This window comes from Diabrotica virgifera, chromosome 9 (genome assembly GCF_917563875.1).
Source record: "Diabrotica virgifera virgifera chromosome 9, PGI_DIABVI_V3a".
NCBI lineage: Eukaryota > Metazoa > Arthropoda > Insecta > Coleoptera > Chrysomelidae > Diabrotica > Diabrotica virgifera.
The window spans coordinates 223,444,586-223,471,985 of NC_065451.1; the positions used below are offsets into that span (position 1 = coordinate 223,444,586).

The following is a 27,400-nucleotide window of genomic DNA, read 5'->3' on the forward strand; positions in this document are numbered from 1 at the left end:
ATACCTATAATATTAATATACACGAATTATACGACATATGACAGAAGCTCGAAACAAATGACTGTGAATGAAAAGCCCTATTCTTAACATTTATTTAGTACGCCCCTTGTACATAAATAATATACAGAATGAATTGAATTCTTCATAGTTGGAGTTTTTCAGTTTTATATAACAGTAGATACTCTAATAATATACCTTAATATATTAATATTAATAATAAACATTTAACACTGCAAAAACCCTTTTTTAATAGACTAATTTTTGACAATTTAAAATTATTGTTTATCCGTGTGACGTCAGCGCAGTGAAATTGTGACGTATCCGCTAATCAACCCACCCTTCCTCATAAATCTTGTACGGAGTGTGACCAAACTTTCTCCAGCGCATGCTTAGTGCGGCCGTGAAGCGCTTGTGCGAACCATTAAAAAAGATGACGCGTTTCAAGATGGCGATACACAGGGTGTTGCGTTGTTTGTGTGTGTGAAAAAACAATATTTACAATTTTGTGAGTTTCAATCAAAAGCATTCTCGGTGGTGGCATTTTTTCGGCGGCAAAAAACGACAGGATTTTTTCCATGGCTGATCAAGACGAAAAAGAGTGAGTTTTTGCTCAATTGATTAAGTTTATTTAAATTTTCTCTAGTCTCATATGAACGATAATAAAGAATTACCGATTGTATGTCCATGTGTGCGTTGAGCTCATGCGCACTGTCTTCGATCTTTTAAAAAATAGCGATCCAAAACAATTGGGACACCCATATTAAACAATTTAATTGAATGTTACGTTTATTTAATGCTTACAATCGCCCATATCCCACAATTGACATAGTTTACAATTTACACTTGACATTACAACACAAAAAATATCTACAATATTATCCCAAAGTTTGTTTCCCTGATTTAGGTAATAATCTTGACATTTGTATTGATTTTTTATGGTTCCAAATTGGTTTAGTCTTTAAGAAATGTCAAATTAATTGTCTGTTTATTTTCTGTCCCCATTTAGTAAATAGATGTAATAATTTAATAGGAATGCATTTGCTTATTCAACAAACAAATCTTGTCTTCACAAAAACATCAACTACATCTTTAAGTATTTGTTTCCTGTGATTATTGAATGCTCTAAATAAATACATCTACCAATAAGCAATACAAAAATAATAATAATAATAATAATTAGCACACCAAGCCTAGTAACCCCCCATGGCTTGATTGACCAGTCTACTCCATCCGTTTTGTCCTTTGCTTTCATCCTCGAATTTGTGACGAGTCTTTTTAGATCATCTTCTACATCCATTTTCCACCTTGTCCTGGGTTGATCTCTTCTTTGACTTCCTCCAATTGTATTTGACAGTAGCATTTTCGGTAGTCTACCCTCTGGCACCCTGTGTATGTGTTCTAGTCTAGCCATCTTAGTTTTTAGGTTCTTATTGCTCCTAGTATGCTTGGCTCCCCATATAACTCTCTCAAATCTTCAGTTGTCCTTATCCAAATGCCATGTTCTGTTTTTCCTCCAAATATTTTCATTAGTACTTTTCGTTCCAAGGCGAATGGATGAGAATAGACTCCCAAAAATTGCCCTAGAAAACAACCCGCCTGGTTCAAGACCACCTAAAAGATGGAGGGATAGTTGGCAATCTACCTCCCAGGAAAATAACCAGAGGCAGCTTCAGAATTAAACAAAGATCTCCAAGAAGTAAAAGAAGAAGACTTTTCGTTCCCAAATCTGCACCATTTCTTATTGCTTTTTATTTAATGTCAATGTCTTGTATACATAAGTTACAGCAGGCCTAATAACGGTTCTGTATATTCTTAATTTGACACCTCTTGATATGGATTTATTTTTTAATAACCTATTCAGTACCATTTGGTCAAACGGTGCTAACTGCATTTTTAGTCATTTTGTGTTTAGTGCACATAAATAATCAAAACAACATTCTTTATCGTTTAGGCAGAGGCTGCTAAATGCACAACGGATATATTTTGATTGGAAGCATTGGTTATTCAATGATAAGTGCAATTTTTTTTGTTTATGCATGATCAGATTATCATAAGTATTGTTATCACACAATGATCAAAATACATTTTTCATTTTTTATAGTCAAATAGTGATAAGTGGTACAAGTCACTTGTGCATAAGTCACAAATTAGTATTTTTGTGGAATCAAGTTGTATTAATTCATTGTTAAATGCATTCAATAACATGAAACAAATATTTTGTAGTAGAGACCTCAGCCTAAATCTTAGAAAACGAGTAATAAATTATTGTTCTGCATTTTCTATTCTTGTGTATGTTGTGGAGACATGGACTCAGGGCCGGCGATAACGGGCCTGCAAGGGATGCACTGCAGGCGGGCGCCCCTGTTTGGGGGGCGCCAAAATGATCTTTTTTCTATCGGTGCTATACAAAATACCAATTTTTAAACGTCACCGAAGGGCGCCTATGCTTCTTTTGCAGGCGGGCGCCTTATACCCTACCGCCGGTACTGCATGGACTCTTGTTAAACAATGTAATAATAGATTGGAACCATTTGAAATGTGGACATATTGAAGATTGCTGAGAATCTCCTGGGCAGACAGAATAACCAATGAAAAGTACTAAGAAAAATAGAGCACAACAGGGAGATACTGGATTCCACCAAAATAAAAAAACCACAGTATCTGGATCATATGACACGTAGCAGCATCTGGATCATAAGGCGCAGCATAGGTAGAAGAAAAATATCTTGGTGTGTATGCAGCTCAACTGAACTCTTTTGAGCTGTAGTGTCAAAAGTTAGAATAGCAGTGATGATTGCCAACCTTCATCGCAGATGAAGACATAGTGAAGACATAAAGATGACATACAGAAGAAGAGGAAGAAGAAATTCCACAAAAAAGTCAAATAATTCCAGAATAGGAAGATAATAAGTGATATTCTTTAACAATAATCATTTGGTCAAAACATGATAATTTGCAATTTTTTCAAATTTCTTTTTTATTTTCAAACTCTTGTTCCACTTTTTCGAGTCTGTAAAAAATTGTAACATATCGCATAGATTCACATATCTATTTCTTCTGAAAATTGCTAATTCCTAGGTAAAACCTTAAACACAAACTCCCATAAACTGTTTTTTTGTCTCTCCTATAAAGTAGTAAAAATGGACATAACATCATCTGATCAAATGGTACAGTATTTAATGCATAAACACACTTGTTCACTTTCATTAGTCTATTTTGGATTTCTTCTTTTATATTTGGTTTTCGTGTTAGAATAAAATTATTCTTAAATAGTCGAACCTCTCAACTTCCTCGAATCCATATGCATTATTCTTTGTTTGTACTGTTAAATAGGTACTTTCTTCTTACATATTCTTGGTCTATGCATTCCATGTATTTTGTTTTTATGTCATTAATATAGTCCTTTTTTCTTCTAATTTTTTAGTTATCTCTCTAGTTATCTTCTAAGTCTTTAACAACATGGAATGAAGTAAACACTTCTGTTGTATGTAGGCATATGAATTTATTAAAATTCTTAAAATTTATCCACAAGGGAGTGGAAGTACAAACCGTTTTCGGTCAAACTGACCATCATCAGTTTAAACGTCCAGTGTACAAGTAATTGTAACTAGCCACTTCAATAGGTGTAAAAACCTCTAAATTACATTATTGTTACATTCTATATTAAAAAGTAGTCGACATAAAGTTGATGTCTTAAGATTTTAAAGATCACATGTGAATGTATTTCATCCTTACTCGAAAATTGCACAAGGTACTTGTGTTCTAGTGAGAGGTTAATGACCAATACTTCCACTCCCTTGTGGATAAATTTTAAGAATCTTAATAAATTCATATGCCTACATACAACAGAAGTGTTTACTTCATTCCATGTTGTTATATTGATGGTATACAGCCAACTACAGGGTCACAGTATATAAAGGTTCCACAGTAAAATCACTCCTCTGTCGGTGCTTTGATCTCAAGAAGTAATACCGGCAGTACGCAATTGGTAATTCACCAGTGGTGGATGCGGGTTTTCCCTGTTAAAATCCGTACGTTTCTATGCGACTAGCAATGCGAGAGTGGGGCAAAAGCGACTAAGAACATTGCGCAGTCGCCATGCGCGACTACAGATTTTACTTCCAATTTTTCGGAAAGTGGTTCTGCTGTCCCTCTTTATACTGTGACAGGGTTTTTACCCCCTTTTTAAAGTTCTAATTCTTTAGTTATCTGTATCAGTTCTATATCATCAGTGCACTCTAGGCATTGATGCTCTTTATGATGTATAATTTGTTTTATATTTATATTGGCTTTTTGCAGCACGTTTTCCAGAGGGGAGCAAAGAGCATAGATGAAAGTGGGTCACCTTGCCTTGCTCCTTCATGTACTAAGAGACTGCCTGACATTTCATTATTTATTTCTACTTGGTTTTCAGTTCTTAGTGTTAGTTGTATCATTTTAATAATTTTTCTGCTTATTTCTAGTTCTTTAAGTGATTTATAAAATTTCTTCTCTTTTACTTTATTAAATGCTTGTTTAAAGTCTATAAATAATATCATGGTCAGTTTTTGATGATTTAATGCTCAATGGGATAAGTTTATTTAAATTTTTTGTGGTCTCATATGAACAATAAATAATAATACCGATTCTATATCCATGGGTTGTCAAAAATAGGTAATAAAACAAAAATAAAGTGAAGTAAAATTTTCCATTTAAGGGACTTTACATTTTTTAATATAATTTTCCATTTCCAACAATCGTTTTTTTCGATTATTGCACCATCTATCCATAATTCGAAAACATGTCTCGAATAAAAGTTACTTATTTTTAAGTAAGGAATCCAAATCTGCAATCAAAAATGGGGACTTCTATTTAATATTTCAAAGTAACCCCCCACCCCACCTCCGTGGGGGGCGTCATTCGATAGATTTTTCAAAAATATTGAATACGTGTAGGTTGCAATTTTTAGATTTGATGTTCTTTTCACAAAACATCTCGGGATTCCTATTTAAAATTTTAAATTTACCCCCGTATCATTCGATAGATTTTTGAAAAATATTGAAAAAATATTTTTTAGATTTTCGATCTGACGTTTATTTTTTGAAATAATCGCTTTTTTCTTGTGAAATTTTGTGACCCACCCATTTCCTTATGCCCCGCTCAAACTGTCAGATTTTTGAAATATACACTCTTTTGCAAGTACTTAACTTACCTTATCTTAATCTGACGATTTTTTTTCGGGCACCCGTTAACGGGCTCCCCTGTATTTAGATCCAATATATGTTAGGGGTACAAGGTTTCTCCCCATATGATAATCTGACGCTCTCGAGTAACAGCAAAAATCCCCGCTTTTGCTCCCCTACCATTATGTTTATTTAATACTAGAAATCTCCCAGATATCCCAGAATTGACATTGTTATGAATTACACTTGACGTTATGACACAAAAAATATCTACAATAACTATATTATACCGTTGATTGAATACCTCAATCAACGATTATACCAAAGTTTCTTCCTTGATTTAGCTAATAATCTTGACATTTGTATGGATTTTTTATGGTTTTAAATTAGTTTAGTCTTTAAGAAATGTCATTTTAATTGTCTCTGTATTTTCCCTCCCCATTTAGTAAACAGGTATAATTTGGTAGTGATGCATTTGCTTATTCAACAAACTCCTGTCTGATTACATTCATAAGTTTTTGTGACTTCACAAAAACATTAAGTACATCTCTAATTACTTGTTTCCTGTGATTATTGAATGCTCTACATACATCTACCAATAAATAATACAAAAATACATAAGTTTAAACTGAATATGATTGAATTAGTTACCTTTAATATATTAATTTGAACACTCTAATCTGAACACGAAGATGAAATTAGTGTTCAATTAACATAAATAACTATATAAATAGTATTCTTTTCAAGAGATTGAGACCAATTCTCCCTGTTTATTGACATCTATCTAATACCTAATTACTCTATTAAAGCTATAAATAATAAGATTTTCCAGCATTATTATTTGATCACTTCTGCATTGAAAGTTTTATCTAGGTTCTTAAAACATGTTTATACACTAAGTTCTTAGTTTAGCATCTCTGTAAAAGACGAGTTCCGAATAGTGATTCACGTATATAATGACTTTTATGAAGATGTAGTGGTTTTCAGATATACTAGAAAAGTTCTCTTAGTTGAGGAATCAACCCCTTACGTTAGGTTCAATATGAGTGAGCACTTAACCACCCTTTCACTCGACTTAAGAGATCTATTATTGTGACTCATCGCTAGATAAAAGTCTATATCCCTTATGTTACACTTTTACGAAGTCATAGGACTCAAGTTGATAGTGCTCAAATGTTTTGAGCCTAATCATATAATCGTACACAGCCCTGGGCAATTGCGTAGAATATGTTCCTGAGTTTGCTAATAAGCCCATTGAGTTATTAAGTTTCCTGTTATAGGATTTTTAAACTGAGTTCATTCCATCGCCATTGTTCTGTTTCGCTTACTTTTTAGATGGTATCACCATTTCTCACTTATTTTGTCTATATTTTTTAAGGTAGGTACACTGTTGACAAAACAAAATGTTGCTCAAAATGTATGAGTTCAGTTTAATTCAATAGATAAACAATATAGTTATTGAATCGTTCATATGAAATTATCGAGTTATATTATGTCTCTTAGAGATTTTTTGGTGGGCGTATGTTAGTTTGAGAATATGTATTAAAAAATATTCTTTATTAAATACTCAATTTATTTTATAGAATACTAATAACTTTAAGAGACATTATCGTTATTGTAGATGTACTTTATCCTGGAAAAATTGATGTTATATATTTTATAATATCAACATGAGGATACAAGTGCCAACTACCCAAATGTATACTACAGTTTCCATTTTTAAATTATTCCCAAATCAAAAAATTATAAAAAATATTTGTCATACTATATTAACCATAATTTGTGAATGCGTGACATAAGATACACTTATATTGAATAATTATAACTTAACTTATTTGTTGTGATGTTGAGAGTACTATATTTTACAGTTTAAGAAAAGGATTATAATGAATAACACTTCATCTTTAAGTACTGTCTCCCACTCCCAATCAGAGGTTGGATATCAGCATCTCTCTCCGTACTCTATCTACCTCTTCTCTGAAGCTATGGAACTGCATTTAAACCAGTCTCTTAAATTTTTCAAACATGACACAAAATTATTGGTGCATATTTATTGATTTTCTGTAACCTATGAATATCATATGACCTCAGATATAAGAACTTATTGAGTGGCCAAAGAAATTGACTATAACAAAGTATCTAGTAGTGTTGAAATCTTTTTATTTAAGTAATTTCTTATTTAGAGGGAGAAAATGCGTTCCCACTCAATCCCGCATGTGTTATTATATTTTTTCTTGCTATTACAGTTCATCAATAAACCTTGGATGGTTTGTCCAATGAAATATTCAAGTAAAGTTTTTGAAAACTCATCACTCACATACTTTCTTATTGCGAGGGAGAAAATGTGTTCACACTCTAACCATAACGCTAACATTCGGTGTTTTAGCCCCATTTTTGATTTCGGTGTTTTAGCCAAATTGCTGTAGCCTGTTTGATAGTCCGTAGGTCTATTTGCTGAGCACATCCTAAATCTACCCAGAGTGAGAATGCCTGCTCATTACAAAATTGGGCGTTTGATAAGTTCAAAATTTTCCCTCTGAATAGCTAATTGTAGGCGTTCTCCCTCTGGATAAGTGATGTGGTTCGTGAATAGACCTAGTGAATTCACATACAATATACATACACAAGATTTAGCTGTGCGGCTCACACTTCCTCTAAGAAAATTTACTCATCCCTGATACCAGATCAAATGCATTAATGGTAGGACTCTTTCCATGTTATCGAGCCCTAGTTGACTTGATACATCAGTGTATCTTCTGAAAATTTTCATACTCATCTGGACATCAAAAGTAGCACAGCTTTCTTCATGGTCTTATGCAGGTGTTCACTTAGACCCAGCTGTTTTATGTTTTCTAGGAGGATTTTCTGAATATGCAAGTAATTATTATTAAATAGAATTATTATTATTAATGTACTTACCAATTTTAAACTATTTTGTCAACAAACATGCAGTAATTTAGACCACTTAAATACTGTTGTGCTATAATCTGCCCCATGAATTGTAACAATTGTAATGAAGCTGTATTATACATATGTGTACAGTTTGTCAAATATATGGTGATATTTGGCCATATTGATATTAGATGTCACCTACGATGCACAGTCAACGCCAACACAATTCACTGAATGTGTTCCAACTTATTTTTGCATACTACGCATATGGACAAAATTGCCAAGTATCACCATATATTTGACAAATTGTAATTATATTTTTTAATGACTTTAAGGCACCAGATGTTTTTAGAAAAGAACTGTTTTGTGATTAGGTATATTGTTATTTTGTCATTTGTGTATGCGTTGACCTATTCACCAGTGAAATATTTAATGCAATTTATAAGATATTTTGTTCTTTGGGTATTAATATTGTTGGTTAATGTTTTTATACTGAAATAAACAATATTTGTTGATAGTGTTGGTTGATACAACGAGTACAGGAAGAATGTTTAAGTGCGTTTATTTTTAAAGTGTTTGGTTTAAAGATACAGGAATTTTATGAAAAAGGTTAGAATTCATTTTGGTAGAAGTGTTTTTCAAGAAGGGGTATATATTATAACACTTATTTTTGTCTACAGTGGGTATATAAATCAGAAATTGACTTCTTACTATTATTAAATCTTATAGAATTAGTAGCAATAGCTAAGCTAATCGGTTAGTTCATATATCAATATTACATTTGCTATAAGTTGCATTTGATACCTATGTGGCATTATGTAGGTTTATTGGAGAGTTTTCTCTTATAAACAATAATATTAAAGTTTTTTTATTATTATTGCCTTTATTAACCACATCAAATTTGACTGTATAAAACTTTCTACTTCGTCTGTGGAGTCATCTTCAGGACTTCTGTGTCTTAATAATCTGTAAATAATTAAACAGGTTTATGAAACGTTTTCTTTCATGTTCGTGTGAATTTTATTTGTTTATGAATATTTTGCTCTCGGACTTGGATCATATTTTAAAAAAATACATCAACAGATATTTAATATTGTTGTTGATACAATTAGTTCGGTACATTGTATGATTTTTATTAATGATTGATACTTATATTTTTATGGACAAATTATCAGTTGTTATAATAAATTGTATGATTATGTACTTATTTACTATGTAGTACGATTATGGTTTGTTAAGGACCATAATACACAGTTTTGGGTGACATAACAAATATCTAGGTTGATTTTTGCAATACTTAAAAACAATAATTAACGATTTTGCATTATTTTGCAGATTTCAAGGCAAGAACTTAATTTTACTACCTTTAGCAATCGCCATTTTAAAGCTTTGTTTATGTTTTAAAAGATAAAGTCTTGTAATTCACTTCAAATATTAGGTTTTTTAATAGTAAGCAAAAAATCAAAAAAATTACACAGGGCCGGTTGTTCGAACGCTAATCAATAATGATCATTATCAAATAATTAATTACTGTCAATGTCAACTTTAAAAACATAATTAATTACAATTCTGAGACTATAATCAATTAATATAACAATAATTATTAACATAATTAATAATAAATCTCATAATTGTAATTAATTATGTTTTCAGCAACCCAAACAAAGTTGACATTGACAGTTTTGGTGACAGTAATTAAATATTTGATAATGATCATTGTTGATTAGCGTTCGAACAACCGGCCCTACGTAAATGGCTAATAAATAAAAAAAGACGCTGAAATCTCTGTAGAAAACTTATAATAGGTTTCTTTATATACAGTGCGTCCATAAAGTAACGCATAAATTCATTATTTCGTAAACCGGCGATATTAAGGAAAAATCCCGAAACCGGTCGATTTTTATTTTTAAATTCCGATTCTTTGGCATATATATCATACTAGTGACGTCATCCATCTGGGCATGATGACGTAATCGATGATTTTTTTAAATGAGAATAGGGGACATATGATAGCTCATTTGAAAGGGTATTCAATTCTCCATTCACTAATATAAACATTAACATACTTATTTATACAAGGTGTTCAAAAAACATTTTTTTAATTAAAATAATTGAGACAAAAAGAAGAATATATATAGAAGAATGTAATTTATTTAATTCAAAATACGTTTTACTGTTGTCAGAAAACAGGAAAAAAATGTTTATTTGACAAATAAATATTGTTTTTCGCTTAAATTCAATGTTAAAGCTGCCACCCACCTGTCTCTTGGCAGTTTGAACATTTCTTTTAAACGAAAATCCATGTTTATTTGTCAAATAAAATTTTTTTCTCTTTACTGACAGTAGTAAAATGCATTTTGATTTAAAATAAATTACATATATTCTTCTTTTTGTCTCACTTATTTTAATTTAAAAAATGTGTTTTGAACACCCTGTATAAATAATTATGTTATTGTTTATATTATTGGATAGAGAATTAAATACCCTTTCAAATGAGCTATCACATGACCCCTGTTCCCATTTAAAAAATCCTCGATTACGTCATCACGCCCAGATGGATGACATATATGCCAAATGACGAGGATAATATATACGCCAAAAAATCGTAATTTAAATATAAAAATCGACCTGTTTCGGGATTTTTCCTTAAAGTCGCCGGTTTATGAAATAACGAATTTATGCGTTACTTTATGGACGCACTGTAGAACTACAGGGTGTCCAGAAACTCTACCGACAAACGAAGACAGGAGATTCCTCAGATAATTTTAAGATAATTTAACCCAATTCACCTAGTCCGAAAATGCTTCCTAAGGGAGCTAGAGCTCTTTGAAGATGGCGTCATGTAATTAGTTTTTCTTAAATACCTCCAGAACGCTTCTATTTAGAAAAACGAAAATTGGTATACATATTTACTTTCCAGAAATGAATCGATTCCATCCATTGCGAATTTCTAGTACAACTCATAGGCGTCCGTTTTGGGTAGGGCAACGGTTATTTTATCGCCTAACTTTTTTGTCTTTAATTTTTAAGCATTTCTGACTCTGAATTATTTAATTGTGAGTTATTCTAGTACTAAAAGTTACTCTTAGTTTAAGTCGATAGGATACACCGTTTGCTAGAAAAATCGATTTGAAAATTTTTCGTTCCTTGAATTAAAAAAAAAAGATACAAAAAAAACTATTTAGAAAGATGAAAACTGGTACATTTATTTATATTCCAGAGATTAATCGATTTCATTAATGGCGAATTTCTAGTACCGGTCATAGGCGTCCGTTTTGGGTAGGTCAACAGTTATTTTATAGCATACCTTTATTGTCTTTAATTTTTAAGTATTTTTGACACTAGATTATTCAATTATGAGATATTCGAGTACTAAAAGTTACTCTTGCTTTAAGTTGGTAAAATACATCGGTTTTTTTTTTAATTTTTTTTAACTTTTTTTTTCAAATTCCCAAAACAAAACTTTCAAATCGATTTTTCTAGAAAACGGTGTATCCTATCGACTTAAAGTAAGAGTACCTTTTAGTACTAGAATACCTCACAATTTAATAATCCAGTATCAAAAATGCTTAAAAGTTGAAGACAAAAAAGTTATGCGATAAAATAACCGTTGCCCTACCCAAAACGTACGCCTATGACCGGTACTAGAAATTCGCAATAGATGGAATCGATTCATTTCAGGAAAGTAAATATGTATACCAATTTTCGTTTTTCTAAATAGAAGCGTTCTGGAGGTATTTAAGAAAAACTAATTACATGGCGCCATCTTCAAAGACCTCTAGCTCCCTTAGGAAGCATTTTCGGACTAGGTGAATTGGGTTAAATTGTCATAAAATTATCTGAGGAATCTTCTATCTTCGTTTGTCGGTAGAGTTTCTGGACACCCTGTATAATAACCGAAAAATATTTTCAAATATGTACCTGGATTTGTCAGTCCCGAAAGAAATCGTATTTTCCGTAGCTATAATTAATAGAATTGTACTACACTAAATTTCAATAAGACATGCAGTTCATAGAAACAATGATTTTAGTTGTTAAATGTGTTAAAAATTTATCTACCCGTTCCATAGTAACAGTATATTAAAATCACTTTTTCTCTTTTCTTCGATTATTAGTTTTTAGTGCATAGTATATAAATTATTGTAATCACTGAATACATAGTAAGTGAAAAAATAATCCTATTAATTAAATGAATGAATAATTTACGCAATTATTCAAGTAACTGTTGTCCAAAAGTATTCAAAAACTGAAAAGCCATCTCTATGTTCCTGATGATGACATCCTTGTCAACTAATGTTTACATCTATACTAAATTTACAATCAAGATGCAGTAGAAATAAACAAATCAAGACATGTTAAATTCTACTAGGAGCACTCCCGAAACATAATTTACAATTACAATGTATCTATAAACTTTGGAAATCATGATTTGAGATTTACAATGTATATTCATTGTAAATTATGATTTGGGAGTGTCCTAGTAGTATTTAACGTATCTTGGTTTGTCTATTTTTACTGCATCTTGATTGTAAACAATATAGTGCATAGCTTATGCGAATAAACTGTAGGTATTTAGGCAGTGGCGTGCGGTGACATTTTCGGAAGAGGAAGCGATTCATTTAGGGTTTAACAGATATTTTCTTACGAGGGTCGAGATCAAAATATATACCTACTTAATAGGTATATACCTAATGTATTACCTGTTAACTTATATCGACTAAAAACAAGAACTACAAAAAATTAGGTATAGTGTTTAACCCAGTCTGAGAGACATGCACACGCCTTGGGAATGAGATTCGGGTGATACAAATTCATTGAGGCAAGGAGGATTTACTCTTATAAGCGGGCGTCACTCCATCCCGCCCCAATGCTTCATACTATCCACTTCCCCTCCGATAGCACTCTGATGCGCTATATGGGCTCTCTATCAGCAAAGTGCTTATTATGTGGGAGTCCTGGATACAAGGACTCACAAACGAAATCCTACCCCGATCAATGCAGGTTAGTGACTCTAGTGACTTAGTATATCGTATATCTAGTGACTTATCATCGATCTGTACTGCTTGCTCAGGGTCGAGTCCCTGCTCCAGGCTTGGTTTCTTTAAACTTAAAAAGAAGAGTTCTATTCAAAATTATTTTTATATTCCAATTTCGAATCACCTTCCATAACACACAACTTTCAACAATATGACACTTATTTACTTATACTTGAGTCCTATTCTCTTATCAACTAATGCAAATTTTTTGTCGATAACATCGTCGTAAAATTTTGGATTTGCTGATAATTGTTTAATAAATGCACTCTTTTTCAATGGATAATAGGGCTAACTTGGAAAGTCTGTCTTCACTTGTAAAATTTATTGTAAAACTTTTGATGCGTTTTAATACTGAAAAACTTCGTTCAACTGATGCACTTGTAGCTGGGATAGTTAGTACCTACTACTTAATTCACACAACTTGCCCACTTCACACAGAGACTGATTTAAACCAGTAGTATTCAAAAAATTCAACCGATTCCTAAGTATTTCTTTTTATCACTAATTTCAGGTGTTTTATAAATGACATTTAACTGACAATGCAAAGCTAGATTATCAAAAAAATCATACTTTAATCGTACTGAATTAAATAGGTACATAACCTCTGTGGGAGATTTTAATGAATTATAATTAGACATATTAAAATTACATAATTCTACATATTTTATTTCTTTAAAATTTTCAAAGTGATAATTCATTTGTTGTAGAATATTATCAAAAATTTCGATGTATAATCGTCGATAGGTCTCTCTTTCGCCGACAATATACTTTATCCCAAATATTTTTAAACAGCTCATTTTTTAATCATCATAAGTCATCAAATTGTCTTATACAAAATGCAATGTCACTTGACTTCGTCTGTAAAATTTCGTAGGTACTATAAAATATCAGTAAAAGGAAAAATCTCAAAATGTCAAATAAAATATTAGTAAAAATATTAAGCAAAAAATTGAAATCGAGCCATTTGTACCTAAATACCTACCCCTTATAGCAGCAGTAACAGACTCCGCTTCTCGTTTTCGGAATCGGAAGCGGTCGGACGAGCGCTTCCAGGCGTATCAAAATTCGCGTGAAAGGAACATGACTAGCGGGTGAGGTTATTAAACACTGACCAATTTTTAAACGGGACAAATGCATGACAAGCAGCGATTTTGAGATGCGCTTCCGTCAGGACCGGACTGAATCGTTGAATTGTGTGCTTATTTGAGACCGTTCGTATGCGATCAATTTTTAATAATGTTTCAATGCCTATTAGTTACATAATAGATTACTTAGATTAGGGAAACGCTGTTGATAATTAAATACTAATTAATAATATATGTATTTTCTTATATGGAAGTACAATAGGGAAGCGGTGCTTCCCCCGCTTCCATGGACCGCACGCCTCTAGGTAACTTACTTTATTCAACATTTATTTTCATAGTGAACACTTTGATTTCTTGGTAATTATTTTATGAAGGGTCACGATGGATTCACATCGACACTTTATTCGGTATTGGGAGAGACAAACTTCAATTCTTTATGCAAATCACTTACAAATTGGGCAAAATAGTTTAATACCTTTCGGTAAACAATTACATTGAACCTTCGGCTTTCTTCAATTTAGGCCCGGATCTCGCTTACAAAAAAAAGTTAATTAATAGCAAGCTGAAAATTTGTTAATAGCTTAACGGTGTCTAATTATACAAACTTTGATATACAGGAACACTGGAACAGGGGAAGTTTTAATTGTGGAAAATTTTTTCATATATTATATAAAGCTTGCTATTGAATAAACTTAAAAACAACCTGCTAGTTTTCACAATCATAAACTTGTCAGGATGACAAGTTCCACAATTAAAATTACGTTCCACAATTAATACTTCCCCTGTTCCAGTGTTTCCATTCATCAAAGTTGGTCCGACTAGACACCGTTAAGCTATTAACAAGAATTCAGCTTGCTATTAATCAACTTTTTTTGGTACGCGGGATCCAGGCCTGTTTGCCTTTAAATGGTTCGAAAATTATCTTATAAATGGTTCGAAAACAATAGAAATGGGTTTCTAATTTTTTTATTATCGGCAGACATGCTAAATCACCAATTTATGGTTTATGAGGTCTATTAGATATTCTTTAATTTCCTTATAGTTAAGTGTAAAAAAATGTTAATTTTTTAATTTTGGAGATAATATTAAGACTATACGTGTTTTTTATGTTTAACAATAATTCATATGCATTATAAATGTTTGTACATCAAATGTTTGTAAAAAAAAAATCATAAGAAACCAGGGTTTTGACTTTATTTTTGAACGATATTAAGATCCGATTTTATAATCATTTGGAAGTTGACTTTAAGCCGTCTAAAGTTGAAGCCAAATTTAAAACGATTATGAAATCGGGCGTAATGCTTTTATTATATGGCGATAACAAAGTGGAAGGACAGAAAATCAATATAAGGATGACTGCGCTTTTCTTAAGTATCCATTGAAGTCCATACGGCTTATAGACCAGGACATTTAGCACTAAAAACACCCAAATAAATCGATTTGTAAATACATCACCTAGAGACTTACAACATTTTGCATTGTCTTCAGGATGATATTAGGAAAAGTCTCAAATAGAATAATGGGTGGAAATGCATAGTTGAATTTTAAACAACGTTAAATGCATCCAAAAGTGCATAAATATGTTAAAATAAGTATATTAACGGCCAGATTTTGTTTGTCGGGATTTTTTGGAGTCGCTGAACACGAATATGCCATCAGGGGCCTGATTCTAATTCATTTCGAGGTCGCAATTTAATTTAGACTCCGCCATGACAGTCGCAATTTATAGCGATTCTTATTCATTTCGATATTAGTTCCAACTGGGGATATTAACGTTATCATTTTGACACTGCTCAGAATTTGAGTTGGTTCTCCTGTTTATTGGATTTATTGGCTATGCAACCACCGCAACGTTTGTTGATAGTCTGGGCAAATTATCGAAAAAATGTCATTTTTGGGAAAAGTTGTTTACCAGTTATTTTATTGCTAAAATCGAATCTTAAGATTACATATATTAGTAATATGGGGTATAACAAGTCCGCAGAAAGTCCGTTATTTTATTTATAAACAAATGAGCACTTCTAAATCTTCTTTTTATTTTTCAATTAGTGCTCTGTGATTCCAGATTTTTCCTTTAAACCAAAAACACTCAAATAAAAATTCACCGTAATTTAGTTTCAAGGTTTTTTTTATTTCCTTCAACAAAAATTTTACTCGGAAAATCCGAGTTTTCCCAAAAAAATCTGCAATTTTCAATTAAAATTTTAGGAAAGTAATTATTTATCAATAATTAAATAAATTGGTTACATGAGAGATTTTTTATAGTAGATTATACAGGAGGCCGGCGACAATCTAACCAATAGTTTAGCAATAATTAAAATGTTAATTAAAAAATTTCGGTCGAAATAATAACCAGAAAGATTATCACAGGCCTACAGAAAAAAAAATTGTTTTGGTGCCGTGAATCCTTAAGCTGATTTTTACTATATTAGGGGCGATAAATCGAAATATGGATTTCGTTTTTTTGTATCAGCTCTAGTTTTATGGATATGGCAAAATCCGAAATTAGAGCTTTAATATTTGAGATAATGAAGAATGTGCTATTCAAAGGAATGAACATTGTTAATTAAACTTATTCCTCAGTATATATTTGTTGTCCTCACTGTATTATGCCTTACTTATGCAAGAAATAATACTTTATTATCGTTACATTACTATTTTATAAGGAAATAAAACAGCTTGGAGAGTATTTTTAAACTTTTAAAATGATACATTTACCACTTGTAAACCCATTCAGCCTCCATCTAATAATGGCTCATAGCCCATGGACCATGCTTCGCCTACATAGGAAGGAAGCTTCCCCAGATAAGTATGGAAAAACTTAAAGCTGGAATCTTTGATGGACCACAGATCAGACTTCTTACAGAGGATCCGGCTTTTGTGGGGTCAATGAATGAAGTAGAGAAAAAAGCTCGGCTTTCATTTGTGGATATTATGAAAAATTTTCTGGGAAATCACAAAAGTGAAAACTATGCTGAGCTGGTAAACCGTTTGCTGAATGACTTCCAATCACTTGGATGGAATATGAACATCAAATTCAACTATCTTCACAGCTACCTGTACCGTATTGCTGAAAACTTAGATGACATAAGTAATGAGCAAGGTGAGAGACTTCACCAAGTGATAAAAACCATTGAGGACCGCTACCAAGGGAGACGGGGCATGGGCAGCCTATGGAAAACTCAAAGACATCTTCAAAAGCGATATACCAATTTCTTTAAAACGTAAAACATGTGACCAATGTGTGTTGCCTGTGGTGACTTATGGTGCCGAAACTTTGACATTGATAGCTACAACTTCTAAAGTGCTGCAAATAGTTCAGAGGAAACTGGAAAGGTCAATGCTGAGTATATCGCTTCGTGACCGAGTTGGAAATTAAGACTTAGACTAAGAACATGGGTTACTGATGTAATTTCCTGAATTGCCACCCTGAAATGGAACTGGGCCGGGCACGTCCCCCGAATCAGTGATTGGAGGTAGACGAAGAGATTACTTGAGTGGAGGCCGAAATTAGACAGAAAAAAGTAGAGGAAGACCCCCTACTCGTTGGACTGACGATCTCAAGAAAATGTCAAGAAATTGGATGCAAAGTGCTCAAAATGGAGCACAATGGACAAAAATGAGGGAGGCCCATGTCCAGCAGTGGACGCAAAGGACTGGATGATGATGATGAAATGGCTTAAAATATACGTATTTTTTAATTGTTTGGTTTTTATTTTAATTTAGTATATTCATATCAGCATATTATTCGAATTTTAATGCATAAAAGCTGGCATGATCTACGTTATCTTGAAAACTAGAGCTGATAGAGCAAAACTAAGGCCATATTCGGAATCAGCACCCCAAATATACCCAAAATCAGCTTTAAATACTTCGGCACCAAAAACACTGTAGGCCTGTGTTATGATACACCAGAATAAATATGATTTTCGTATAAAAAAGCACTATACCTATTCAACGTACTTTACAGAATTGAAATTGGACTATTTGAGCGGTCTCAGGAATGTTATAAAGAAACAATTTTTTGGCTTATAAACAAATAGAACCCCTCAGAAAATATTAGATTGAATTAAATTAAGTTAACGCTGTTGAAAAGGGCACGGCTTCTGTGCCCTTCTCGAAAAAAAAAAAATTGAATTGCGAGGAGTGGTTCCAGGTATAACCGCTCAAATTTGACCGGCATTTGCGACAGAGTTATAAACAACAGGATTTCAATCTTTGAACCATTACCCTTTTATTCCGGACCTCTTTGTACATTGTTTTTGGTCTCACTGCAAGGCAATTACCAGCACGATTTATAGGCAATCTTGATGTAGTTTGGCTCTAAGCCATATCAAAACCGCTGACTATGTTCTTGTAAAAAGTTTTTGATGAGGTGTGATATAATGAATATGAGTTTAATTATATTTAATTTATTTTATTTTGAAGGATAAATACTTATTATTTACATACTGTCACTGTCACTGCCAAATCTTAAAATTTGTCAGATAACTTCAACCTCAAAAATGGCTGTTTGTTTTTTTATTTTATTATTTGTCTGTCATAATAAACATAATATAATGTCAGATCAATCATACACTGCTCAAAATGATCAAATCTTACTAAGAGTCGTATCAGTTTTTTTAGGAACCAGCTGTACATATAAATTTTCATATATTCAAGACACTCACAACAAAAAGGATTTATGTCACCAAGTTATTTAATTATTGATAAATGATTACTACTCTAAAATTTTAGTTGAAAATTAAAGATTTTGTTTGGAAAACCCAAAATTTCCGAGGAAAATTTCCGCCAAAGGAAATCGGAAAAAATATGTGCAGAATTAAATTACACTGAATTTTTATGTGAGTGTTTTTGGTTTAACGTTAAAATCTTCTGAGTTACAGAGCAATAATTGAAAAAAAGATTTCGGAGCGCTAATTTGTTTATAAACCAAATAGCACACTTTCTGCGGACTTTGCATAGCTATATTACTAATATATGAAATCTTATAATACAAAATTTTCCTTGTTTTATATTAATTTTCCCAAATTTCATGTTTCAACCCAGTTTCAACCTTATATCTTTCATTGCGTTGATAATTCACGTTGTGGACATTCTCAATTATTATATTTCTAATTTAATACTATTCTATCTAATTTCTAATTTTCACCTCGACACCTTACGGTATAAGAGGATAATCGATTATGTATGTATGTATCTAATTTCTCCAAAACCAGCAAATTTCCATAAAACTCAGCCATATTAATACCTTTTGCTTTAGTTTTCCTTGCAAGAAACAAAACACATCTAAACTAAACCTAATCTCGCTTTCGGCCATTCATTCATGTCCGTGTCACAATAATTTCGACTCGAAATTATAATTTTAACCGCTTTTGAGGAGTCGAAATTAATTGCGACCTATCGAAATTTAGTGACGTCCTTTAGTTAGTTCAACTGAAATTCACAAGGATCGCATAGTAGCATTTTAACGTCGCCATATTGATTGCGACCTGTTTTGAGTCGAAATTTGAATTAGAATCCGGGCCCAGAACAGACTCCCGGAGTACCTGGAGGCCAGGCATAGGTCACTGCAACTTCATCTCCTGAAATTTCGACGGGTTTCGGCATTATTACTCAGAAGTTTTTGGGGTTGTCAGAATTGACACCCAGAGCACCTGGTGTGTAGGACCACGTCGTCTTCTGGAGTTTCGAAGGAGTTCGGCACTAAATTGATGCAAACAGATTACACGTGGGGTTTTTGTGGTTGCTAAACATGAATACGCCATCAGAACCGACCCCTAGAGCACCTAGTGCCCACGGTCACTTCTAAGTGCTCACGTCATCTTCTGTTTCGAAGGTTTTCGTCACTGAATGCATGCAAATAAATTACTAGGCGGTCTTTGAGGTCTCTGAATACAAATACGCGATGAGAACTGACCCCTCGGAACACCTGATGCCCAAGGTCACTGCTAAGGCATGTTATATTCTGGAGTTTGGAGGGTTTTTGGGCGCCAGGTGCACCGTAGGTCGGTTCTAACGGCGTATTCTTGTTCAGCGACCCCAAAACCCTCTAGTAATCGGTTTGCATCAATTTAGAGCCGAAAACCCTTGAAACTCAATGTCTTTTTTGCGATGGTTTCAAAAGAAGATACCTATATAAAATGATGCAATGTATTAAGTTAAAAGTTATGACTAAATGGATAGTCATTAAAAAATAATATATTGTATTTTTTGAAAATATGGATTGACACGTCTTTTTAAACAAATGTATTGTTGTTAAATTCTCAAATTTAAGTTCAGTGGTATCGTGTATAATAGTGAAGGCTAAATCTGCTGAATTGTATGATTTCTTTAATCTGACGCCAGTTTCGCACATTTGCAATTTGGATTCTACATTTTAAGCGAAATTAATAAATTGTAAATGCAGTAATTCGTTCAGCAGGTTTGGTGTTAACTACTAGGTGATTAGTGATTATATTAGGAGCATAATATACTGCATTTCTACATATTTACACTTTACTATTATATTTATTTTTTTTGTAATTGTATATTTTTATAAATAGATATTATTAGATGATACTGCTTGATAACAACCGTAACAACCTAATGTTTTCATTTATAACAGTTGAAAGATGTTTCACAGCCTGAATTTGATCAAAAAAATAGTTCTTTTTTAAAAATTATCTGGCTATCTAGTCCGTAGAATGTTTGGCAAATGTTCACGTTAAGATCAAAACTGGTGAGTAGTTGTTCAAAAGAATGAGTAGAAGGGTTGTAATGTTGTCGATGTTGATTTAGGTTGTAGATTTGGCAGTTTTTAGCAAAATTAGCGAAACCTATGTTGTGTATTGCCTATATATAAAATGCAAAATGAGAAATATTTTGACCATTTTACCTACAATGGAATATTCTGTATCCTAGTATTCTGGGTAGGTCGAATCACACTTTTTATATACTAATCAAATATGACTAAAAGTAAATTACAAAAAAAAATAAAAACCTTATTTTGTAAAAGGTATATGTATTTAAAATCCCTAAAAAGGGCTGTATCACAAAACGTTTTCGGAATCAATATTCCATCATCACTGTTATCACAGGTTTACATGCTTTAAGCCACCAAAATGTACGGGTAAAAACCCTTAAATTGATTTTAAACAGTTGGGGTTACATTATATTATCTGATTTTTAAAGATGTTTAAAATATTTCCAGATTGACCCCTGGCATCATATAACATCAACCATGTTGGTTGGAAAAGTGAAGGTATAACCTTACATGGCAGAGTTTAGGTGACAACTACAGAGGTCTTACAAAAGGGGTTTTACAAAATAAGGTTTTTATTTTTTGTGATTTATGGTATACAGCCAGTACAGGAATTTTTTTCCTTGTGATAAAAGTTAATTACTACCACATAATCAGTTTTCTCGTTTCTTTGTTAGTTTCTGGTCAAAATGCTCGATTTATTTTTATTGGTAATGTACACTATTGGCCAAAAAACCTGGACACTTCAATTGTATTTGATTACCTGTTAATCCGAAAAATCTAACACAAAAGTAGTTCAAAAAGCTACACATTAACTATACATTACCAAAAAATATAATTTAACTCTAGAACGTGTTGAAATAGAAGAAAACAATTTACAAAATAAATTCTGAAATTCCAAAATGCCGCAAATGAAAATAATTTTCTGACTACACGCTGTGTATCAAAATTTTTACCTGCACATCTGTTACGTCAGCTGCCTGATATTCAGTTGACAAATGGTTCCAGTTTTGGCTAGGTTCATGTTTTAACAAAACTAAGCTAGCTAAGCATGTTTTGAATAAACTGAATTAATGTAGATGTAATGCTTAATAACATTGGCGCTATCTATGTCTGAGATGTTCGTCCCAAACATTTCATTCCATTAGGTTTTACGTCTTCATGTTCAACTAAACTGCAATTTCCAAAGATTGCTTCTGGTACTAGAGTTGCTTCTCAATTAGTCCTAGGCATGCTTCTAGGGGCAATAACAAGGAATACTCAGCTCAGGGTGGTCAATGCCCTTGGACTCTCAAAAACATCGATAGAAGTAAGATCAAAGCTTTCAAAATGTGGGTCTACAGAAGAACTCTACGCGTGCCCTGGACAGAACACAGAATCAACCTGTCAATCCTGGAAGAGCTTCATATAAAAGACAGGCTATAAAAAAATAAACGGAGCCTACCAAAATTACTTCGGCACTGCCAGAAGATCGGGGACCATAGAACCACTGGCATTAGAAGGAAACGTAGAAGGCAGATGACCAACACGATGGGCAGACCAAATGAAGACTTGTGGGAAAAATCGCAGCCAATGGAAACAGCAAACTAACAATGTGTAGAGACCAACTTTTTTAATGGGGGGGGGGGGGGGGGGGGGGGGGCACAAAATTCAAGAAATCCTATAGGAGGGCCAGAATTATAGAAAAAAATGCCTTTCGTATTAGAGCTCCATGTATAGTATCCATGTCGATGGATCATCGGCGGGCCGGATTAAATACTTTCGCGGGCCTTGCCCATCACTGGTTTAGAGTGTCACCACGACGTGACAAGGGTTCAAAGAATGGGAAGGATGTTCTAGATTTAGATTTGGGCTATCTTCTGACCAATTCATCATTTTAATTTCAAGTCAGTAAATTCCAAGAACCTTGTAATGTATCTCTTTCTATAGTTGACAATTTCCTCAGACAATATCAATTCTGCCTTTCGCATAGAAGAGATATTCAATCAAAAATATTTCTGACACATTCTTATATCTACTGCATATATTGCGCTAGAAATAAGGTTTCCACGATGATCAATGTTTCTACCGTTGTCATCTTCATAGTTTTCTTGCAGAAATCATTGATACTATGTCCAATTGTTATTCGTTTTTGCGCAATATTAGACGTCGTACTGTGATATCCTAAACGAAAATGGTATAGATCGATTCTACCGTTAATTGTCGAGAGAGGTGCTTCTAGCCTTTGATGAATTTTCTTCATTCTTTGTTGTTATTCGCTATTTGTGTTGCTTTTTGCCAAGATTTGCCCTTATTTTGTAATATCTCTGCTATGTCTTCCGTTTTTCTCTATTTTTAGTTTCCCACACTCTTTTCACTTGCCTTTTAATATCCATTCGTGCTAAATGACCGAATCGTGCTAATTTTTTCTCCTTGATTGTGTCAAGTAACGGTTTGATTTTAAGTCTGTTTCTTATTTCTTCATTTTTGAGTCTGTTTGTTCTTCTTGCCTCTATCGTTCTTCAAAGGTATCTCTGCTGCTTATATCCGACTCTGGTATCTTCTGTTTAAGACCCAGTTTTTTGCTCTGTATGTATATGTTGGCCTATATATTGTTTCATATATTGTCATCTTCGTTTTCCTTGATATTTCTTTGCTGTTGAGGAATCCTCTATTTAGTGCTTGGAATAGTTTTCCTGCACTCTCTATCTGTCTCTGTCTCTCTGTCACCATTTATTCGTTCAATACTACTTATAAACGAACAAAGAGCTCAAGGCGCAAGCATAAGCTTTAGAAAGCCGCATACCCTTTTTATATGCTATTGTTATGCATGGCGTCGTATGTTTCTTTCGATTTGAATCATAAATCCTAGGACAAAAGATCCATTGAACAATCACAGGGCAAAAAAAAAATTAACGCAAGAAATTTGATGACTCTTAATTCACGAGCTAACAACTGAAGTGAAATGAGTACAGTATATAACTGCGGAAAGTTTGAGTCATGCGCAACGAAGAAAAAAAAATTATTAATATATTGTAAACAAGAAAATTCTAAATATAGAGCATAGCAGTATGTATGAGAAGACCAAGTCAACGAAGGTACAGTTGAAACAAATTGAACTCAAGTTATGGAACGGATGAAATGATACAAAAAATTGCGATGAAAGAAGTCAATAAACATTAAGAAAGCGTTGTTGACTTTCGTCGACATTTGAGTATAAAAGCTCACAATGAATGAAAAATACTTCTCCACAAAATTGTCAGATCTATAGACGATTTTGATCATAATCTTTGGTTTTTTTTCTTTCGAATGAATAATATTTAGGCTGATTTTGATGGATTTTCTAATTCCAAGTAAATTCGAATAAGAATCCTGCTTTAGTCCAAATATCCTGCTTTAGGTAGTTTTTCTTTCCTTGTCTTCTTTCTGACGTTACTAGGACTATGCTTTTTTTTCATATCTTGTAGCCCAATTTGTTATTTTATGTTTGCCGAGAGATCTGAATTTGTGACCGTACTGTTACGTTAGCATTGCTACGCCACTGACTACCTTTAGCAAAATTTCACTATATAATAAATATATCGTTTCTAGATTCTAGATTCCTCAAGAAAGCAACGTTTCTGCTGGCATGTTACTCGTGACGTCAGTCCTTGTAAATTTTGCTAACGGTACGCAGTGGCGTAGCAATGCTATCGTAACATTTGGTGTCAAAAGGGGGATTTGCACATAATTATTGCTCTCATCCGTTTTGATCAAAACTGCTTGCTACCTTATGTTAACTAGAACCAGTTATAGCTTTCTAACATAGTATCTGTTGTGTTTGGTTGTTGTCAAGCAGGTATTTAAGAAATATTTTACACTACACTGTTATTTGCAGATTCCCTATGGCGTTTTTCACACCCATTGTTACCATAAACGAAACGCCACCAGAACCTACACCAAAACCACCAAAAGTCAAGAAGATAAAAATAAAGATCGATGGTAGCAAACAAGGTGAGATTTCTGGTGAAATAGTCAAAGCAAAAAGAGGTAGACCTCGGAAGACTGATAGTCATAAGGTAAAGGTAAAAGATGAGATAGACGACCCGCCATGGGCAAAATTAAAAGACTCCAAGAAGAAAAATAAGAACGGTGATACTGAACCAGAGACTGCGCAACGAAGATCTTCCAGGAAAAAAACACATATAATAATCAAAGAAGAAACGTCAGATGAAGAAACTGTTAAGATCAAAGAAGAACCCAAAGACGAGATCGCCTTGGTACCTAAAGTGGAGGCAGTAGAAATTAAAAAAGAGATCAAAGAAGAACCTACAGATTCAATTGAGTTACCTGTAATACTGCCTCTATCGGAAGAAGAATATAAAGCACTAATGACCGCTGATTCTGAAGAAGACAAGAAATTCAAATGTCCGTTATGTTTAAAAGAAAAACAGGATGAAACTGAAAGGTATCCCAAAGAATTGAAAATGCACTATAAAGAACACCATCCAGGAAAGAGACTAAGGCAGAGTCGATTTTCTAGTGAGGTATACCCTTGTGACATATGCGGAAAAGAGTTTAGAACCCCAAGTGCTGTTAAAGATCACATCGAAACACACAACAACTATTTTTACTGTGAAATGTGCAATGCGTCTCAGAAGAAGATATTGGAGCATGTCATACATTTGAGAATACATTCCGAAGAGGGGATCTTTAATTGTCTCATGTGTGACTTTCGTACTCCTGAAATCAATTCAATAACGAATCACATAAATAATCATGAGGATCTTTTGAAATATTGGTGCGACGCTTGTAAAAAGGGCTTCCAGATCTTACCTTGGTTCCAGGAACACGACAACTACCACACGGGGCTGAAACCCTTCGATTGTGAGTTTTGCGGCAAATGTTTCCTGTATTCCAGATACCTACATGCGCACAAAGTGAACCTTCACAAAGAAGACATGAACTGTCCAAGCTTGCACGAATGCGTCATCTGTAAAAAGCAGTACCAACACAAGAACAGCCTTAAGCTGCATATGAACTCTCACACTGGTAATTTCTCCATTTGTGACATTTGTGGTAAGATGCTGTCGAGCAAAGAGAAGCTCAAGTTCCATATCAGGATCCATACTGGATACAAACCATACAGTTGTTCCTACTGCGAGAAGTCTTTCACCAAGAAGCCTATCCTGGTGGAGCATACACGAATTCACACTGGGGAACGTCCCTACATCTGCGATTACTGCACCAAAGCATTCTCACAGCGGTCCAGTCTGGTGATACATATGCGAGGTCACACAGGTGAGAGACCATACGTATGTCAGTTCTGCACCAAAGCGTTCGTGGCGAAGGCTATGTTGAATATTCATCTCAAGACTTGCAAAGGTTTGCTGCTAAGGCATGATGACGTTTACTGAAGGTCAGTGGTATCCAATAACTAGTTACTTGACTGCTGTATCTGTATATTGGTAGTTACGTTAGTTTTAATAAACAGTGTATAGGTAATTATAATTTGAATTCAGAATTGTCTTTATAGCATTGCATTACAGTTTGCCGTTTTTGAACACTGGCATTCTACGGGTTTCATAGGTCTTTTATTTTCAAAAAATCTATTTTTTTAATATTCCATATGAAAGTATAGTGCTTTAAGAGTATTCACACCAAATTTGAAGTGAATTCGAGTAATATTACCGGAGTTTTGAGTAATATTACCAAATCGGAGATTTAAATACCGCAAAGATTTGAATGCCGCGCGTGTTAGGTACATTCGTTCTGCCTTCCCTATACGCATGCGGTGCGATTCTACCGCGTAAAATCAGCAACTTTAACCACGGTTTTCTCGCAACTTTGCTTTTCTGTGCCGTAGGCACGATTTCTCGAGTACGAATCGACCGATTTTGCTGAAACGTGGCACAGTTCATCTTTACAGGCGGGTTGACATTACTAGTGAATAACGAACGTGACTCACGCTTACGTATTTTGCCCGTGCTATTGTTAGATATTTTATTATCTATTTTCAAACTCGGGCAGTGCATTTGTTTTTATGCAATGCATAGATACAAATGTACTGCTCGAGTTTGAAAATAGATAATAAAATATCTAACAATAGCACGGGCAAAATACGTAAGCGTGAGTCACGTTCGTCATTCACTAGTAATGTCAACCCGCCTTTAAGTATTGATTCGTGATTGAACGAAGGGATTAAAAAATCGTTTTAAAAACGATGAAAATCGGAAAAATTCTCAAAATATGAGAGGAAAATTCATTCAAACTTATTTCAAAACTTTAAATTTATTTTTCTTTTAAATCCTTCGTTCAACCACGGGCCAAGGGCAACTATAAGAAAATTTTCAAATTTTTGATTATTGTGTCTACCGCAAAAATAGTCTGGGCGAGAAGTGCAGGAAAAATCGACAGTTTTCAATATTTTTAGCTGAAAATTTTCTTACGACTTATTCAAATGCTAAACTTTATTGTCTCTAAATTTTAAATGAAATATATTTTTCTTTAAAATACAATATATTT

General features: G+C 33.4%; 1 protein-coding gene across 1 annotated transcript; it reads left to right on the forward strand.

Annotated features, from left to right (window-relative positions):
• The first annotated feature begins 365 nt into the window (after positions 1–365).
• Positions 366–26,854, forward strand: LOC114325064 (zinc finger protein 37). The gene is made up of 2 exons (XM_028272991.2): positions 366–598; positions 24,774–26,854. The coding sequence occupies exons 1-2, from the start codon at positions 576–578 to the stop codon at positions 26,290–26,292; spliced, it is 1,542 nt and encodes a 513-aa protein (XP_028128792.1). The 5' UTR covers positions 366–575; the 3' UTR covers positions 26,293–26,854.
• The last annotated feature ends 546 nt before the right edge of the window (positions 26,855–27,400 follow it).